This window comes from Bombus terrestris, unplaced genomic scaffold (genome assembly GCF_910591885.1).
Source record: "Bombus terrestris unplaced genomic scaffold, iyBomTerr1.2, whole genome shotgun sequence".
Taxonomy (NCBI): Eukaryota; Metazoa; Arthropoda; class Insecta; order Hymenoptera; family Apidae; genus Bombus; species Bombus terrestris.
The window spans coordinates 5,823,764-5,844,466 of NW_025963552.1; the positions used below are offsets into that span (position 1 = coordinate 5,823,764).

General features: G+C 42.4%; 1 protein-coding gene across 1 annotated transcript in view; it reads left to right on the plus strand.

Moving 5' to 3' along the window:
* The window catches only part of LOC105666913, a 30,325-nt gene extending 13,201 nt beyond the window's left edge, over positions 1 to 17,124 (plus strand). Inside the window, exon 5 of the mRNA XM_048414189.1 lies at positions 15,684 to 17,124. Within this exon, the coding sequence (XP_048270146.1) occupies positions 15,684 to 15,687 (4 nt within the window). The 3' untranslated portion in view covers positions 15,688 to 17,124. The remainder of the gene's footprint in view (positions 1 to 15,683) is intronic.
* The last annotated feature ends 3,579 nt before the right edge of the window (positions 17,125 to 20,703 follow it).

Consider the following 20,703-nt stretch of genomic DNA (forward strand, 5'->3'; position numbering starts at 1 on the left):
ATTTAAATGTACTTTATTACTCTTTATTACTCGCTTTCAACGAGTTGCAATCCGTAACGATAAGAAATTCCCGTCCATGTAGATAGTGACAGAATTGTTTGATGGCGTTTACGACTGCCAACGTCTCCAGTTCGTAGGAATGATACCTAGGTTCCGCAGGTGTAGTTCTTTTACTGCAATACTCTATTACTCTATTTTTACCTTCAACTTTAGGCATCACATTCGCCCCGTAATCCTCCAAGCTAGCGTCAGTATGTAGTTCTATCGGGTAATTAGGGTCGAATATCATTAGCACCGGTGCGTCGGTCAGGACGGAAACTACCTGTTGTCTTATTTTCTCGTGCCTATCTGTCCAAGTTATATTTCTGTTACCTGAGGTGAGCGCATTCAGGGGTTTCATCATCTGTGAGAATTTAGGGACGAACCAACGGAAGTACGAAGCTAACCCGATGAACTGCCTGAGCTGAGTGACGGTCGTTGGCGCAGGTAAGGAACTTAAGGCGTGTATTTTACCCGGGTTGGGACGAACTTTTCCGTTATGCATTACATACCCCAAATAGAGTACCGATGTCTTTAGAAAAGAGCATTTCACGAAATTGAACAAGAATCCGGCTTTAATTTTCAGTATTACAATTACAATTACAATCGGATTGAATGACGGCGATTGCTTAATTACGGCTATGGTAAAATCCAACTTACGGTATTATGGGTTTTTCCTCAGATTCCAAAGGAAAGGCTCCGGTGTCTTTCCATCTCCGACATATATATATATATATATATATATATATATGGATTTTTAATCTTTATAAACAGTCGTCGTATTTAGTATAATTTGATTCTACAAATAATTACAATGAATATGTGTATATTCTGTAATTGCCAATCATATGTACATATACTGCTTAGCTGCATTATCTTATTCGTACAAATTTCTTTGAATGTAATGTACAGGTAGGAGCAACTACCGAGTGAGAACCGGCCGGGCTTTATCTTTATCTTTTTTACCGTGGATCCTAACTTTATTGGTCCTGTACAGGTTACGTTCACTCTGGATTACCTGAAAAGTGTGCAACGGGGTTAGCGGTAGAGAGAGAGAGAGAGAGAGAGAGAGAGAGATACACTTTTATTTACAGTATCAACGAAAAGGAAAAACTCATCACGAGAGTGCGACTTACTCTTAGTGCTTATTGGTTCGTCGTTCATTCATACACACGCACTTTCTTTAGATTTGTCATATCGGCGATCACGTTTACACTCGTAAGTGCGCGACCTAGGCCAATAATAATCACTACGAAGCAATCGAAAATGTATACTCGAGTTACGCGCATTAGTGTAATAAATAGCAGCAGTGATTCTGTTCAAAAATTCTGCGAAATGTCATCAGTTACTCATGTCGATTCAGATCTATTAGTTTATGACATGATTGAATGACTCCAAGGAACCAACATGCATTCTACTCGCAATTCGATGCGATTTACCACTAGGACGGTTTCATCGATATTGTGATTCGAGAAAGCCATCGTTTAATCTCTTTTAGATCAAAACCTGAAATATCATAATTTGTCCTTCATGACAGTGTTAATTATTTTGAAAGCTTGAAATAATAAAAGACTGATTTCCATTAAATGCACAATTTTAACGATAGTATTCATTTCAAGAGTGACGAATATACGTTTCACAAATTTTCAGTCAGATTTTTCTTCTTCTATTACTACTAATGGTAATTACCGTAAAATGTAAAGAAGAGGATGAAATGAGATACAAAATATATAGTTACTTACTTCCTTGGCTTTTAAAGCGTCCGCCCCCTTCTCCTTTAGAGATTTCAGGAATCATCTATAATATAGCTTTCACGCTGTACAGTTCGGATGCTGAAGATCGGCTTCTAATAGAAAACGATACGGATACACGTGTTACAATTTTATTGCACGAATTGCGCTAAATGTTTTTGTATTGTTGTTACAGTTTCTTCAACGATACCTTCGTTTGGATTAAGCAGTTTGTGCTTCATAATGTCATACCATATGTTCATGGTGATTCGATCATTTCTGTAAATAGTAATGTTTTGTTTTAAATATTTTTAATTAGGATGTGCGTCATGGTAGCCACCAGATTTTGCCAAGTATAGCTTGAGCTTTCATTCCAAACAAGCGTATATGTGATTTCTAGGTAATTTTTTTGTTCCATGTTATTCCCGAATATATCATTTTATTCTTGAGTGGAAAAGAATCTTCAGCGGTAAACTACACGTGTCAGTTCTTAATTGCATTAATTTTTTAATCATTGTTTTGTATGCTTGTATTAGAAGATTATAATTCCCACGAAAGGTAGTTGCATTCTCCCTTAGTTGTATATATTTCAGACAAGCTGGCATACCTTTATTCTTAATGCTTAACACAAACCTTTTTTTCTCGAAATAATTCCTCTGCAATTTGTGTACACTGTTATAATAATTGTCCATGTTATCTATGTGCTCCAAATTTATAAATGGTTGCAACAATGAATATACGGTAGTATTATCCTTGTTGAGATATGCATAATTTTGTGTGCTAGACTAGATTAGCCGCGTAGTAGTGACACACGTATGTGAATGTTAGTGTGTAGAAGTACGTGTGCGCGGCGTCTCGAAAAACAGCTGAATGTAACTGTTCCGTTAGCAGTATGGTATGAAAGATTGTGAGAAAAAAAGTGCTGAGACGCGTGCAAGTGTGTATCGATAAATATTCTAGAAATCGTTTATAAAATAAATATGTGTCTACGTTAATATCAATGCCCAGTGTATATTTAATGTTTCCATAACAATATTTCAGCCATCATGATCCACGATTCTCAACATCGTTTATCAAATAAATATATAGCTATTTTAATATAAATTCCAAGTGCAAACTTAGTGTTCCTATACCATTACGTCGGCAATTGAGATCCAAAATTCTCAACATGATAGCAAAAATCGTGGTTGCCGAGATTCAAAGTTATGGAACCACGTGTAATCGGGAGTGAATATATAAAAGTCAATTTTAAAAAATTGGAAATAAGTTTTGAAGAGGTAAAAAGACTCTCGTTACGATTAAACAATCGACGTCACGAACTGATTGATCCCCTATTTCTATTACGAGAATAGAGGTGGTTAGGTTTGAGTGTATATGAACAACTATACTGGGTTGGTCGATAAAAGTTTAATAAAAATGACGAAACAACAAGTTCAGTCAAAGATCAACAATTAAAAACGAAAAAGATAACAGTCAAGGTTTCTTTAGCGGTTTGCTTATAACGAGACATATCGCACTTCGCAGCTTGAGACAGACGTTATGTGTTAGATTCGATTCAATGTGTAACGTTCGACGTGTCACAAGGAACTAACCGACCTTAGATGATTCCTTTGTCTCATGTTTAAGACGACCCCCACTCTACTTAGGTCACGCCACCGTTCGCGCCTATGATCACGTATGTCTGTTCTTGCGTGAAAAACGTAACGGACAAAATTCGACGTTTCCAGAACTCGCTGCTTGGCGACAGCTATGCGCTCGTCGATACATTGTATATGATCCGGCGGTCAGATAAAACAATCTGCCTGCGACATTGTAGGGCCGCGAGCGACGGTTAGAAAATACAGCCTGTGGTATGCCTCGTGGCGTAACAAAGACTATTGACATTGACAGAACAAAAGGAATCTGGGTAATAAAGAGAACTATTTTGGAAAAGAAGAAAAAATGGTAAAAATACAAAACGAATCAAAATGCCAAAGGACGATGAAATTAAACATAGAATATTCGATGGACGTGATTACAAAATATGGAAGAAAAGAGTATTACTGTATTTAAGGTGTAAAAAATGTGAGGAACCGGCTACACGAGAGAAAATGAACACGGACGCGCGAGATAATTGGGATGAAAAGAATCCAAAGGCGATCTTAGGACATGTAATCTGTAGTTATTTAGATACTTTGTGTAAGAAAAAATGAGTCGAGGGAATGCTAGAAAAATTTGAGCAAGTACAATTAAAGAGTGGAACATGTATCCAAAATAAAATGCACAATTTAACTTTCCAAAATAACCGTAGTAGTGCACACGAGATTTTACTACATACCTGTGGAGGATTGGTCGAGGATACATAATGTGAAATAACGAGAGCGAGAGATTGTTGTCGCAACCCGTCAGATATATTTCGAATAAATAAATAAATTAATGTACAGCCGAATACGTGAGTCGTTAGTACAAATTATAAATTGCGGAATAAATACTCGTTAATATTGCTTAATGTGATCGAAAACGGTCGCGATTGCATCCGTTTATTTAGACTTGTAGGAAAAAGGTCGGAAAATTCAAATTCGTCTTCAGTCGACGGTTGCATGTAGCGGTGACATTGTTTTGCCCGGAGCTTACTTGTCGTTATGTTTCATGCGTCAAGGCTAAGTCGATGTCCTGAGGCAAAACAACACGAGTCGCTCTCTACTCGCGTCGTCCTTTGATTCCTATGCCGCTACAAAGACTTCAAAAAAAGTATACTCGAAACATTAAGTGAACAACAAATGCAAGTAAAATAAATTAAAAAATCATTAAAAACGCATGAAGAAAGGATCGACTCCATCTTCAGCATTATCGATAGTATAAATGACGAATAACCAAAACCCACTCAACTAACAATTACAGAAAAAAACAAATCAGTTAAAAGTAAAACATTTGAAAATAATTTCAATAAATGCCAACCCAATAATTTCAAACCAAAAAAGATACAGTATGCTAACCATAATAAATAAAGAAACCCCTGACATCGTACTTATCTCAGAAACAAAATTGAACAAAAAACACAAAGTACATGTGAATGATTGGTTGTGTATAGTATTGATTAATAAAGAAAGCCGATATAAACTCGTAACCATTAGTCTATTATATTTAAAATGAATAAATATACGCGTACAGAGTTCCTGACACAATACAAGTCTCGTTAGCGTTCATCGCGGAGATACTCGTCAATATAAACAATTCGCAATTAATTGCCATAAACTCTTATAATCTTATGTCGTCGCTCGCGATCGCGTCCGTGTATTTAAACTAGTTGGAGCAGAGCCGGAACATTTGAATTCGCCGTTGTTCAGCGGTTGCGCGTAGCGGCGACATTCTTTTACCCGGAGTTTATTTGTTTTTACATAACACATAATTTAACGGTCGTAACAAACCGATGCAAAACCACAACCTAATTCAAAATGTCCGTTGACTCATGTGCCGCTACATATGTATAGAAATAATAGCGCGTATACACTTAAAATGGACATACTATATACGTTATGACTTATACCTTATCACTGTTTAGTGTAATAATAGCGGTGTCTACGTGTAGACTCTATCTTAGAAAACATGACATTTCAAAAAGGATATTAAATTGATGTTATGTTTCGATTGCGACGAACCAAGAGTCTAATCCTTCTGGCCATATGTCTCACCGAGGGTCAAAAGGTAATGTGAAATAATGTTTAATAGCAACAGCAATTCGATGTACCGCATGGTTACTAAAGACGCTGATGCGTGTGATTTCGATACCCAATTTTGCAGAGATTTCTCGTAGCAAATCTGTTGACCACCTGAACCCGTCTAACCTTTCTTACTACCCACTTCACACCTCAGAAGTTGGGGAAAAGTAGCATTGCCGAATTCCTATTCGTGGAAATCGTGGCGTTCGTGAGACTTTCGTTTAAAGGATTTCTGCTTCGCGTTGGTCCCAAGTTCTCCATAGTCTAAATCGAGCGTACGATCTCTTAATAAATATGATGGAAAATACGTTGCGCGAACATGACATCTCCTCTTTTTGATGGGATATCGTTTGTTGGTATGTTTCCACACTCGTAGATCGGACGCGTGGCAAAAAAATATTGATGCGAACTGTTGACCTGTAGTATGCGCGTTTCTATGTGTATATGCGGGACTTATCGTTTACGCGCTTCTTTCGACTTCCTGGTTCTCTTGAGTGTGACATTTGGCATCAGTCACTGATGTTTTCATCGGTAGGATTTGCGAGCAGCAGGCTATTCTTCCATTTGCACGATGGTTTCCTCTTTAGTGAATTAATTCCTCTGTTCTCGACCTTGAACTAAAATTCAGCACCCTTTGTCCTGAGAGCGTGTATCTGGCTGTCCCTTTTATTGTTTATGCCTGAATCACATACGAATTTCCACGTTGACCATTACACCAGCCCGATTCGGCACTCGGTCATCTGTATCTCATACAGGTCCCCATTTGGTTCCGTTTGCTTTGAAATGCTCTACATTTTGTAATTTCTGCTTAATTTCTGCTCTCTGAAGGCGTAGAGATAATGGAGATCCTTTTTCATGTTTTGTACCATGAGGAGCGGGGGATGTAGCTGCTCGGTGGTGTTTATCTCTACATCATATGTATCTTTCTGCATCCTATTTTTCGAGTATGTACAGGACATTGCTAGAAAGAAGACCGTCGTAAGCAATACAAATTTAATTGACTTGATATAAACTCAGCATAAAGATAAGCACGGGTATTTACTGAGAATGACAGGTATTCAAATAATTTAGCAATTTTTTAGCTTTTATTCCCGTAGCGATGAAGACTATACTACTACAATGTTGTCCAAATAACACGATATATTTATAATTCGAAAACTGTGGTCTAGCACGATTTGAAAATTGGCGAAACCCCAATTTCGATGATTGGAAAAATTGAACAAGAAAGGAAGGAAAGGCAGACCAATGAATTATAAAACAGTCGGCAGTCATTACAGTTTGTCCTTTTAGACATGTGTACGGCAACGTATTCGTACTCCAGGAGCTTCATCTTTCGCTTAACCAGTTTTGAAATGTGAAGAGAAAGCACTAGTTTAAGGGCACAGAGAATAAGTTGGCGTGAAATCCTCGGCAACAAGTGAACGCATAGAACGGTACTGTTGGAGTCCAGATAATAGCTGCTTACAGCGATCGGCAGACATTTTTGTCATACCGGCGGCCGTTAAAGTCTTACAACCTCTTAACGATTTGCTACAAGGGGGAAAAAGGGCAACATGCCCATTATTTGGTCAAAAGAATCCGAAACTAGCTTTCGCGAGTCAAAACGCGCTCTTGCTAACGCCACGATGTTAGCCCATCCTATACCTGGCGCGCCCATTAGCCTCGCAGTAGACGCGTCCAACTATGCAATAGGAGCGGTGTTGCAGCAACGAGCAAACGACACTTGGCAACCATTGGGTTTCCTAACTAAACCCTTAAATTCCGCGCAGCGAAAATATAGCGCGAACGATCGCGAATTACTCGCTATGTATACCGTGGTCAAGCGATTACGACACGCCTTAGAGGGGAGAAATTGCAGCATTTTCACGGATCATAAACCTCTCACATATGCGTTCAGTCAGAATCCTGACAAGTGTTCGCAGCGACAATTCTGTCAACTAGACTATATCGGGCAATTCATGATCAATATAAGATATATAAAGGGGCTTAATAATAATGTAGCCAACGCCCTATCTCGCATCGCATCACCAAACTTTCGCCGCCGCGCAAGAAAACGACAAGGAGCTACGCGATATCACCAACTCTGATACATCCGCGTTGCAGCTAAAGAAATTCGTTTTCTTGATTAGGACGCGGAAATATACTGCGACGTATCAGGCGACATAGTACGACCGTACGTGTCAGAATTCTTGCGGCGCGACGTATTCAATTCGTTCCACGGATTTTCTCGTCCAGGGATACGCGCGACCCAAAAATTAATAAAATCGCGTTTCCTTTGGCGGGCAGTAAATGAAGATTGCCAAACATGGACACGGCAATGTATCCCGTGTCAACAATACAAAGTGACTAGACACGCATCAGCGCCTACCGGAATATTCGGAGAGCTCGCAGGAGCATATACATTTAGACATTATCGTTATGCAATATTCACAAGGCTACCGATATTGTCTAACATGTGTAGCAGCACTCGATAATAAATACCGCTACACGACACTAACTAAGTAACGGACACGGTAGCGAAGTGGTTAGCGCTCTAGGTTTCGAACGTTCGGGACCCGGGTTCGATTCCTGGCGCCCGTGATCCTATTTTTCTGCCACGACTCAAAATAAAAGAATAATTAGCAGTGCCCCAGCAGCGATATCTACAGCCGGCAACTACTACTATCGCCGACGACAACATAACGCCACACACATCTCTACACATGTATCGACCGTTTTTCACGTTGGCCCGATGCTATTCCCATTGTAGATACAGAAGCAACCGTTACCCTCGGCCCTTCTCTCCACATGGATAGCGTGTTTTAACGTCCAAGCAAAAATAACAACCGATCAAGGACGCCAATTCGAATCCAACCTTCTCAACGAACTATGCCGGATGTTCGGCATTAAGCATTTGCGTACTACAGCGTATCACCTCGCGTCCAACGGGATGGTAGTGCGCTTTCACAGGCAGCTTAAGGCAGCAATCAAATGCCACAATTCGAGCAACTGGGTTGAAAGCCTTCCCATAGTTCTTCTAGGCATTAGAACCGCTATCAAGGCGGACCTGAGTACAACGACAGCCGAAATGATTTATGGTACGGGCATACGATTGCCGGCAGAATTTTTTGTACCGGCAAAACAATCGGCCAACGCGGAATTCGCAAATCGTCTGCGAGGGCGAATGAAAGATATTAGACCTCTGCCGACTTCACGACACGGCGAAACGACAACGTTTATGTTCCGCGATTTAGAAACGTCGCCGTACGTTTTCGTACGCCACGATGCAATCGGAGGTCCACTACAACCACTGTACGACGGCCCCTATCAGGTTATACAGCGTGGGGAGAAAACTTTTACCATACGAATGAAGGACAAAAGCGTGAAAGTCTCCGTAGATTGCCTAAAACCCGCCTTCATCGTTTCGGAAGATATCGAACAACTCGAAAACAGCGCACGTTTTTACCTGGGAATATCTTACGGCCGTAAAGCAGCGAGCAAGCGGAACAAAGCGAGAGAGACGCAAGAAGTCATTACAGCACGCGTTCGGGCAGGAGAGTTCGCTTTCCTGACCGCTTTCAAGCGGGTTTGAATTAAGCGGTTAGCAAGTGTATTCATGCTAAAGTAAACAAAAAAAAATATATAAAAAGAAGCAGTAACGTTATCACTGGCAGGGGAGTACTGTAACGGCACTCGACGGTAAAATGCATAACGGTTTCCGTGCAGTGAACCCGCTACACAGAAACCGTGTTTACCGATAGATTAGTCTATCATAGATCCGACAACCTTAGGCGATTACCGAAGGTTAATCAAAATTCGTCGTTTTGGTCGTGATCACCAAGGATGTGCAGACATCTGGGTGCCATCCTGCCCGCAGTGTGTGACCTGGTCTCTGATGTGTATTGACGTTACAATAGCAAGGTTGTCCGTAAATGTAATAGCTTTCAAATTTACACGGCTGTCAAATCTGGCAAACAGGCCATCGTAAACTAGATTGCACAGAAGCGGGCCTACCACAGAGGCCTGTCCAACATCCGCAAAAATTTGTTTCACGCAAAGATCACTCGGGTTGTCTAGAACTACGAATTGGTCCTTGAGGTAGTTCGCGAAAACCCTCGTCAAAATGGAACGGAGACTCCTGCGCTTCGGCTCTTTCAGGATGAAGTGGTATGTCGTGATAGGTGTAGAAGGAATGCTCAGATGTTTCAACAAAAAAATGTTTATTAATTTTGTAACAACTAACGTCCAATAACAACTAACAACAAACAACAATTAACAACAATTAACAGTTAACAACGCTTGGTAACGATCAATGCTCGACGCAGGTTATAGGAAGTCGACTACTCGTCTATCAGCGCTCGTTTCGCGTAATCCTTCGCACTTCGCAGCTCGGGGCAAACAGACTGAATCTCTTTGATTCAAAAGCCACGCCGATTCTTTTTTTTTTGTTGGCCATCGATATCGCGCGCGTTTATTAGAAGTCCGCGACGACTGCCGCGTGTGCGGTCTCCCGAAAATTCGGCGAAGGAGCCGTAGAGATATCGATGACACCTAAAGCTTGTCGGCATAGCGCTTTTAAGATAAAGCGCTTTGTGCCGCGAAACCGTTGGAAATTTCCGAGGTCGAGTGTCGCCACAAGGATTACCTCCCACCGTAGGAAATTGAACGCGTTTTTAACATCGATGCACATCATGACCCAGACAATGCCCTTCTTCCTGCAAGGATTGGCGAACTTGCAGACCTGCGAGGTAGCATCGATGGTACTCTTCCTCTTGCGGAACCTAAATTGATTTCGTTGGAACGGCACCATTCCCAGTTCCTTCTCAATGGCCGACTTGAACGTGATCTCCCATATTTTGCTCATCGCTGGTAGGATCATATTGGTTGATACGATGCCAACCTGGAATCCTTACCCGGTTTGTTTAGCAAGATCAACCGGGCCACTTTCCACTTAGTTGGAACTCTTCCCGTCTCGTAAATAGAGTTCACCATGGCGAGCAGATCCTCCGCTCTATGCTCAAATATCAGCTCAATGACCGTTCCCAGCACCCCATCAATCCCAACGGCCTTGTTAACATTCACCCGGCCAACCGCTGCTCTTAGCTCGCCCATTTGGGCCACATCAACTCCGGGGTCCTTCCGCCATTTTCCTCTGTTACGTTCTCGTTCGCACCACCATACCTTCGATTAGGAAGAGTTACCGATAATGTTCTCCGCCTGCTTCCTCCCCAGGCGGGGAATAACTTCAATTATCTCTTGCTCGTTGATGATCGCTGACTCGGGTAAGGCAGGTTTTTTGATGATGTTGACTTCTGATCCGGAGTCTAGCAGTAGATTCGTCTTCGTTTTCAAATCCGGGGAGACTATTCTCACGGTAGAAGTATTTGGAGTTTCTTTTATTTTTATTGAAACCATCCGGAAAGGTCGACGTCCGAATCTGAGTCCGACACCCGGTGATTCTTGTTTGCTTTTTTGTAATCCTCTTTCTTCGTTGATCGTTGGTTCTCCAGATTTCTTAACTGTTCTTGAGCACGACTGGATGATGGTTTTACCGGAATGTTCGTCGGTTTTACGGGAGTCGTTTGTCGCGTTCGGTTGACTACCGTGAGATCCGGTCTTCTCGTCGTAGCTTGTTCCCTTGAGCGATTTATGGCGTTGCTCCTTCGAGGTTCGCTCCCTCCCCTCGAAGGATTCGTCTGGTTTCCCGACTGCCCTGACGCGTAAGGCACAATTATTCCAGCATCTACCCTTGCTTTAAATTTGTAGCAGTCTCTTACTAGATGCCCAGGCTTCTTACAATAACTACACATAACAGAGTTTTGTCTAGGGACGTTCGGACGATTCTGCGTCGGCGGCACGAATCTTCGATCCTGGCGGTTATTTCCGTTGATATTGCGGTTGTTGTTATAATTGTTGTTGATGTTAGGGCGAGCGCCGTTCCAGTTATAATTGTTTGGGTTTCCTAGTCGTTGACATCGCGATCTATTATTTACTTGTTACAATTCTTTTGTAGCTCTCACGGCTTGGCAAAACGCGTCGTCTAGGGATTGATATCCGGCTAATTTTATCCGCACAAATACCTCGTTCGGGAGTCCTTTAACGAAGGCTTCTATCGTATCCCAATCTATAGTGTCTTGGACATCCGCGGACACGGTATCAAATCCGCATCTTTCCCCATCCATTATTGCTAGCCTGGGATTTTTGACGCGATCTATATAATCTAGTATCTCTTTCCCCGGTCGTTGAAACACCGTCGCTAGTATACCTTTGTATTCGTTAATTGTTTTTCCCGGACCGAACATATTTTTTAACCTATTTCCGAAATCGTTCAAGGTTAACACTACACCGTCCTCTACGGCGAGAAACGCGTGTCCGCGTAGTTTGTTCATCATTAATTTAACTAAGTAAGGTTCTTGATTTCTTGGCACCATACTTCGAGCTCGTTCGCATGCCCTTAAAAATTGAAATACCGATGGTCGGTGGCCGTCGAACACTGGCACTGACTCGATCGCGTCTTTTAATTTAATTGGCTTGAAATTACCATCAACGGGTCTTATTTCTCGCGGAATTAACGGCGTTGATGTCGGAATTTTGGTTTCTCTCGATTCCCTACTTGCACGCAGGTCTTCTTCCACTCTGCTTAGACTTGCATCAATGTCGGTTAGTACGCGAAAATTCTTGTCCCACGCTTTAAATTTTTCCGACAACAACGTGATCGTGTCCTTGTTCAGTAGGTCTCGTGCGACCGCCATGTTTTCCCCCCCTTTTTTTGGTATATGTTTATATGTATGTTTCTGTTAATAAACTGAAAAACTTTAAACCTACGAGCGTATATTATTGTTTATACCAATTGTAATCCTCCGTGGAGCGTATCCCACCGTTGCCACCAAAATTATATATCTATATATATATTCTTGTTACGTTTCGCTATTTAAATTTTGAAATTGTTTTACTTGAACGAGAAAACTTCAAACAATATAGTAGTCGCTGCCAACAGTCTAAGGACTGTTTCAATTAGATATTTGTCGTTAAATTAAGTAGCGTTAATTAGAGTTTAGGCCACTGGTCAACAATCTCCACGTTTCGGCTAACCTGCTATGCGCAGGAATACTAGCACGGGAGAGGATTGTTTGGAATAAACAATTATATTCTAAATAATTATTACTGGCGGAATTAATGACGAATTATACTAATTATTAATATTATTTATTATTTAATTCTTAATTATTAATATTAATCAAAAGTTGACTCACCTGACGTTGGCCTCCGCTGATGAATGGGCAGGCCGCTGGGGTGATTCCGGTTTTACAAAGATTGACACTTTTATAATTTTTTTGAGTTTTAAATCTTTATTTAACTTGAACAGCGTAAACAACAGTGTGTCCGGACGTGTTTAACAATTCGAAATTCTAACAAAAAAACTTGAGCCAGCTATTGTTTTAATTCTAACTGACAAACGGAGCCAATTAATAATAGTTATTCAATAATTCACATGAATTCGAACTGACTAATAACAATTATTTTATGACAATTATTCTCTGATTCTGTTAAATTCGAACTGGTTAATAACAATTATTCTCTGATTCTGTTAAATTCGAACTGGTTAATAACAATTATTCTCAAATTCGAACTGACTAATAACAATTATATCTTGTAACTCTTAAATTCGAACTGGAACGAACAATTATTCTCTAATTCTAACTTAAATTCTAATTGAATCAGCTGAAACGAATTGGTATCAGACTCACTCAAATTCAATTGAACGACTAATAACAATTATCTGCTTATTCTACCGAAACGAACCGATTCAACTAATATCAATTATTCCGATTATTATAACTAAACCACTAACAATTACTCTCTTTTGATTATTCTCTTTATTCTCTTATTCAACTGAACCGCTAACAATTCCTTTATTCTAACTGATAACGATTACTCTTCTTTATTTTCGCTAAATTCTCCCGAACCGCTAACAATTCTTTATTCTAACTGAACCAACTAATGGCAGTTACTCTCTTTTGATTATGCTAACTGAACCAACTAATGACAATTACTCTCTTTTTACAATTACTCTCCTTTATTCTAACTGAACCACTAACAATTATTCTTCTTTATTTTCGCTAAATTCTCCCGAACGCTAACAATTGCTCTCTTTGAATTGTGTCGCTACGCTTATTTATAATGACATCCCCAATGGGATGACAGTCACGTGACAGTTCATTCCTGTGGGAATCGCAATGCTGCAGGTTTTTAGAGTTTGCATGAGAGAACGTAGATTTTGATGATTGCTGATGTCTTGTTTGCTTCATCCCACGCCGTGTCTTGATTTCTCGTATACCTTTTCGATGCTGATGGAAACATTCAAAATACGTGACAAAATGTGGATATTGCAGTGGTTTGTCTTTCACCGAGGTTGCGTCTGCAATCCTTCCGAATCCTTTCCTGCTGATGCCAATGGGAACGATCAAGGCACGTGCAATCCGTTTTGCCAAAGCATCAAGGACTTTCCATACGCGTGTAGCAACGTGTCTTTGCCGAAATTGCGTCTGCGATGCTCCTGTAACTCTTCATAGCGGTGGACATCTCGCCGTTCCGCCGTGGCTTTTGTATGTGTAGCACGCGTTATTTCTTGTTTCTTTCAATAAAGTATTTTTACATAATAGTAAGTTTTAATATATCATTTCGTGGGAAATGAACTTGAAGTCGTTGTAGTGTGATTTAATTATAAAGGTGTATAGTTTTATATTTTGAGGTTCCGCAACCCTGCGGCCTGCAGGGTTGGCAGCCTGGGTACGGCAGCCTGACAGGATCCTGTCTCTTCTCTCTATCCCGCTCCGCTCGCACCTTCACGCGCATAACTTGCTCGCAGTAGGAGCGAACGGCGATGAACTCCTGGTGCCCCCTCAGCATCGCCTCGACGACAGCCTCGGGGGCCAATCTCTCGCCGATGGCGAGTCGCAAGATACGGCGCGGTTCTTCCCACGCTGGACAGAATTTCAGAGTGTGCTGCGCCGTGTCTTCCTCTTTCTTGCAGTGGTGACAGATGGATGTCGCCTCCCTCCGAATCCTTAGCAGGAACTCGCCGAATACTCCGGGGCCGGTGAGCATTTGCGTCGTCCAGTAGGTGAGCGGAACTCCGCCTCGGTAAATACAAGCCTCCCAGTTGAGAAGGACAGCTCGAACGCCTCGGTGTGGCCGCACAGCATCATCCTCGAGCAGCCGAGAGCGCTATCGCTCCCAGGTCTCTAGATTCGCCTCCGTCCGGACGTCTTGGGCCGACCGGCTGGCGATGGACGGCGTAAGACCGTCCGAGTCCAGGTCCCTTAGGTATTCGTACACCCGTCGGAGCGCAAGGGCCTGTAACTCGTACGGAGGGGACGCCGCCAGCACGGACGCTGACGCGTAGGATATGGTCCGATGTCCTCTCACTATGTAGATGGCCTGGGCAAGTACTTGCCGCAGTTCCTCCTTGTTTATCGAGATATCTATCCCGACAACTCTCAGCTCCGCCGTCGAACCAGGTTCGAACATGCAATACCTGAGGATGTAAAACTATTATGATAAAGTCTCTTTCAGAGGTAGTAGTAGTATGATTTAGGCAATGAAAGCGAAAAGAACTACTCAACTTAACATTTTACGTTAATTAAAACATGTGCATGAAGATTTTCTTCCGAAGATTTCCTTTCGAAGTCGGTCGCAAAACTGATCGCCAGAAGCTTTGTCTCCAGGTCGCTTTCCTCAGCCGAGGACAGGTACAATTTCCTTACAACACGCCTCATCTTATTGACTCTGCGAACTTTTTCATTCTTCGGAACAACGCACACCGTTAATTCTTAGAATGAATCTAAAGTATTTATAAACGATAAACGACTCAATGAAGACTGCTCTAGTGTGGTATAATTGCGAAACTCTGAGTTCGATAACATCATTAGACGCGAAACTGGCAAATTAGTAGATAAGCAAAAAAGTAGATAATTATGTTTTATGTATCACAGGAGACGCGATGAGTACGATAACTATAATACCATATCCCCATTTCATTCGTAGCTTATATTCCATAAATCACGATATACACGGAGAGAATGTGGTTGCTCGCTCAGAAATATGTCGGAAACGTAAATAATGTCTTCACGTTTAAGTTTTCGTTTCGTAGAAAAAAGTAAAGTTTAAACATCCTTATATTAATAATATAATAGTAGTTATTTTTTGTATGTATAGGATAAACTCTTATTTTCAGATAATGCAAATGACTTGAGATCATAAGAAATAGAATAATATACAACATGACGAAAGAAGAACAGAAACAGAAAAGACTGGTTGTACGAGATCACGCAATTGATTTTAGTAGATACATACGGCGATGTGAGCGGAGCGCTTAAGAGTAGATAGAGTGGTAGAAAAAGTGGTTTATTGTCGAAATTGTTGGCTTTTACAACTAGATGATCCAAGCTGTTATTTTAGCCATAAAGTGCGCAAGATACGTCCTTCCGATTCTCTGCAACAAAAACAACCAGTCAACATCTATTTTCCACTACTGGGAAGCTTGTAATTAATACACGAGCAAAATTGTTACCAGAGAATGTAGCACAATGTAACAATTTAAGATAACAAAACATTTGTCCCTTTTTTATAGGAATTCGGGCTGGCAGTCTATTTTTAGCTTTTTCTGTCTTTTCTGCTTGAATTTGTTATTTATTCGTTATCGGGTTGAAGAATCAAAAAACGAGTCTCGAGAAAATGTTGTATTGCCTACAAAATGTTATAAGAAGCACTGTACATTGAATATTGTTCTTTTTTCATATTATGTGCGTTTTGTGCAATTTTGCAAGACTTCTTATAAATGGCTAAAAGCCCGCAGTCTAGCTGTACCAAAGCAGCATCCCGATCTTCGGAAACCGACTGCATTCGATTTTTGTTCAATAGGTATGGTGCATAAATTACCTGTAGTATAATATCGAAGTCTTTAATTATTTTCTCGATTTTCTAGAGGTCCGCAATCACCCTCATTTTTACTCAATTGATCGACTTCCGTGATAGCTCAGCCAAATTATTTTAGGGTATTCTCATTGCTAAAGGATGTTTGCTTCTCGATACATACTATCCTTGTGAAAATTCATTTTTCTTGTATTCATTAACTCTTGTAAATAAAAATTACTCACTAAAGACCATATTTTACGTACACTTTCACAATTTCAACGCTTGGAAATCAATTCTTACCCTTAAATTACCCTTACGTAAATTGTTACACTGGATATTCGCCGTGATTCAATTACGAAACTTGTTGACGGAGTTTCTGCTGATATCGTGCATGTTGGATACAAGAAATTGCTTTCCAACTATTCATTATTATATATTAGAAATTTAGTTTTTGTGTGCGAGGCTTGATTTTGATGGCGTAACGTCACAGTGTTCCGATTGCAGATGTTAGCCGGACTAAACTATTTTTTTATATCTATAAGGTTCAATTCTCGTATAATTCAGGGATCGATTCTGAATTCTGAAAATCGAGTTCATTGTAACAATGCTTAGCTAAAATACAGAGTTAAACAACAATTAATGATAATTAATAACAATAAATAAGAATAAATAACGAAGCTTTGTACAAGGTCTACCTGAAATTCGAGAATCGATTTTCCACGTCCTAAACTACCACTCTTCTTCTGTCAATCTTCGATACTCTAAATAATCATTTCTTTCTTATGATCGTGTCTGTTTCTAACGCTCGAAATCCTTCTTGTTCTCTAACTGTCCGTCTGTGAAATGACTGTTTGGCAAATCGGTTGTCCGTAACGACAAATAAGGTCACATTATTTATTAAAACTAAATATAGTCGAGGAGAGTAAAAGCGGGTTTCAATCGATCTAGGGAGACTATTACATTTTTGTTATTTATTTTGATGGTAAAGGTCTTTTCTCCGCGTTGTATAATCTTGTAAGGTCCTGGTAAGGTGCTCGAACCGTCCTGCTGAAGTTTCGAACGTTCCGACGGGTGAGGATACGTGCCTGGTGAGCTTGCATCGTTGACACGGCATACATTGTCGTGCCCAAGTCCGGCAATCTTTATTTACGGACGGCCAAATGAAACGCTACGTCACCAATTTTTGCGTGGCACGTATCCCTGGATGGGAAAGTTCGTGGAGCGAATTAAATACGTAGCGCCGCAAAGATTTCGGTACGTACGGTCTTACAATGTCGGCTGATACGTCGCAGTATATTTCTGCGTCGTGGCCAGGAAAGCGTATCTTCTTTAACCGTAACGCGGTTGTGCCGGAGTTGACAATGTCGCTTAGTTCGTTGTCGTTTTCTTGCGCGGCGGCGAGAGTTTGATGATCCACGGCCTTCCCTATTGCTTCGATGCGTGACAGGACGTCGGCTACGTAGTTATATAGCCCCTTTATGTCGGTGGCGAATTGACCGATGTAGTCTAGATATCGAAATTGTCGCGGCGAATATTTTTCTAGTTTTTGTCTGAACGCGTAGGTAAGAGGTGTGTGGTCGATATATATTACAAAGTTTCTGCCTTCTAAAGCGTGTCGAAAATGTTTGACCGCGGTATATATTGCGAGTAGTTCGCGATCGTACGCGCTATATTTTTGCTGAGCGGGAGTCAAAAGAGAAAACCCTAACGGTTGCAGTTCGTTATTCGCGCGTTGTTGTAATACCGCACCCATTGCGTAGTCGGATGCGTCTACCGTGAGGCTGATAAGCGCACCTGGTATCGGATACGCCAGCATCATCGCGTCCACGAGAGAACGTTGCGACTTCGCTAAAGCTGTTTTCCGACTGTTAAGAGCACTCGATGGGCGCGTTGACTTTTTTCGCGCCTTTTAACAGGTCATTGAGCGGTTTAAGTGTTTTCGCGGCCCCCGGTATGAAACATCGGTAGAAGTTTATCATACCGAGGTACCTACGTAGTTGCTTAGCGTTCGCGGGTTTCGACAATTTTATAATCGCTTCGACATGTTCGGGCGACGGCTTAATTCCGTCGGAGTTTACCGAGTATCCGAGGAAAGTGATTTCGTGCACGCCGAATTCGCATTTTGTGGGGTTTATCACAACGCCGTAATTGTTGAGGCGGTTGAACAGGATTTTCAGATGTTCGCGATGTTGGTTTTCGTCGTCCGAAGCTATGAGGAAATCATCGATGTACGGGTAGACGAAATCGAGCCCACGTGTGATTTCGTCGACGAATCGCTGACATGTTTGCGTGACGTTCCAAAGTCCGAACATCATGTTTGTTGCTTCGAAAAGTCCGAAAGGTGTTGTTACCGCGGTATTTTCGATGTCTTCGGGCGCAATCGGAATTTGGTGGTACGCGCGGACGAGATCGATCTTTGAGAAGATTCGCTTACCATGCAGATGTTGCGCGAAGCCTTCGATATGTGGCGGTGAGTACCGTACCGGGTACGGTGCGGGCGTTCAATGCTCGGTAGTCGCCACATGGTCGCAGGTTTCCGTTCTTTTTCGGCACTACGTGCAGGGGCGATGCCCATGGGCTTTTTGATGGTCGCATCACGCCCTGTTCAATCATGAGCTCAAATTCCTACTTTACCTGTTTAAGTCGATCAGGTGCGAGACGGCGGGGTTTGCTGTATACTGGTGAGCCAGGTGTGGTTTCGATGTGGTGTACCACACCGTGCCGAGTTCTCTCTTTTCCAAAAATCGGTGGGCGTGTGAGGTCCGCAAATTCTGCCAAGAGTTGGTGGTATGGTGATACACCGATAATGGTCTTAACAGACACTTCGTCTGTCGTGGCGGTGTATTCCCTCGATGACTTTTGGGCTGTCGTGTCGATGAGCTTTTTGTTGCACGAGCAACCCGTAATGGCTTAAGAAATCCATACTAATGCTGGGCGTTTTGGCGTCGCCTACTGTAAAGTTCCACTTGAATGCTCTGCGTGGGGACAGGTTTAGACTGATCGCAACGGTGCCATATGTTGTGATACGTGTCCCGTTGGCCGCGAACAGCTCATACTCGCTTCTGTTCACGGGCCTGTGTAACTTGCTGCGCGGGAATACGCAAAATGTCGGTGCCGGTGTCGATAAGATAGGAGAGTCGCGAGTTCCTATCCGTTACGAATATGCGGCGAGATGCTAAATCGTCGTCGTTTGCCGCTTTTACGGACGGCTGGTTCCGTTTCCCGATTTCCAAGAGATTGTGCACTTCCTCGCGCGTTCTCGATGCTATGCGTGGTAGTAACATAGTCCATCTTGCCGCGGCTGCTTGCGGGAGCGCGGACGGCGGCGCAATTGCGTACGCGAAGTCTATTGTGATCGTGATCGGCGATGTCCGTCGATTCTCAGCTCAGCTATTTGCGCTTGCATCTAATCCATTCGGGAATCCATTTGCGTTAACCGATCGTTCAACGCGTTGAGGCGGCCGCCACGGAATCGCCTATTCCGCTGTTCTGTCCAAGTGGATGGGATACCGCAGGTAGCTGTACTGCGCTGGCCGCGACGATCTGCTCTGTTTCCGTGGTGGCTTCGAAGATGCTATCGGCGATTTGAATGCGGGTTTCCGGGTCTTTGTTCCGTTCATGAGCCTTAAGAGCTCCTGATGTATTCCTCCCCACGCCCGTTGGATTGTTTCGACCTCAATCAGGTCGGGGCCTGGGCATTTCCCCTTCCTCAGCCGTTTCACGACGCCACTGAGTTCCTCAAAGCGGAATTGTCTTCGTGTCTTCGACGTTCGGAGGGTTTGTCGAGCTCTGCCTTATCTCGTTGTGCTCTTCCGTTTCCGTGTCTTCCTGGTCGTCGGGTAGAAGAGCGGACAACATCGCTGCCGCGGTCGTTCGCCAGTTAGAGGTATTTCCTTGCGGCGTTTCCAGCTCTGGATCTTTGCTCTTGTCAGCATCCTCTTGTACTCCTTTCGGATTTCCCTATACCGCAGCTTCTCCTACTCCCTCGTTGCAGGGTCCTTGGCCCCCTGATTTCTTCTTCTCGCCTGATAGGTGTTCCTCTTTGCTCTGGTGAGCTCGGGCGTCCACCAGGGTACTGACCTGTAGTGCCATTTCTTCTTTGGAATGGCGGCGTCACAGGCTCCTATCAGGGTTGCCTGGAGTTGCCCGGCCATTCTTTCGACGTCCTGAGCCTGTTGGAGGGTTATTTCTTTTAGTGTCTGTATTCCCTCCGTGACAACTCTCCGAAATGCCTCCCAGTTGGCTTTTCACATGTTGTATCGTCTTTCCTGAACTGCGGTATGGTGCTTCTCTTCCCGAAGTCCAGGAGCGTCTCCAATATCCTGTGGTCACTGGAGGTT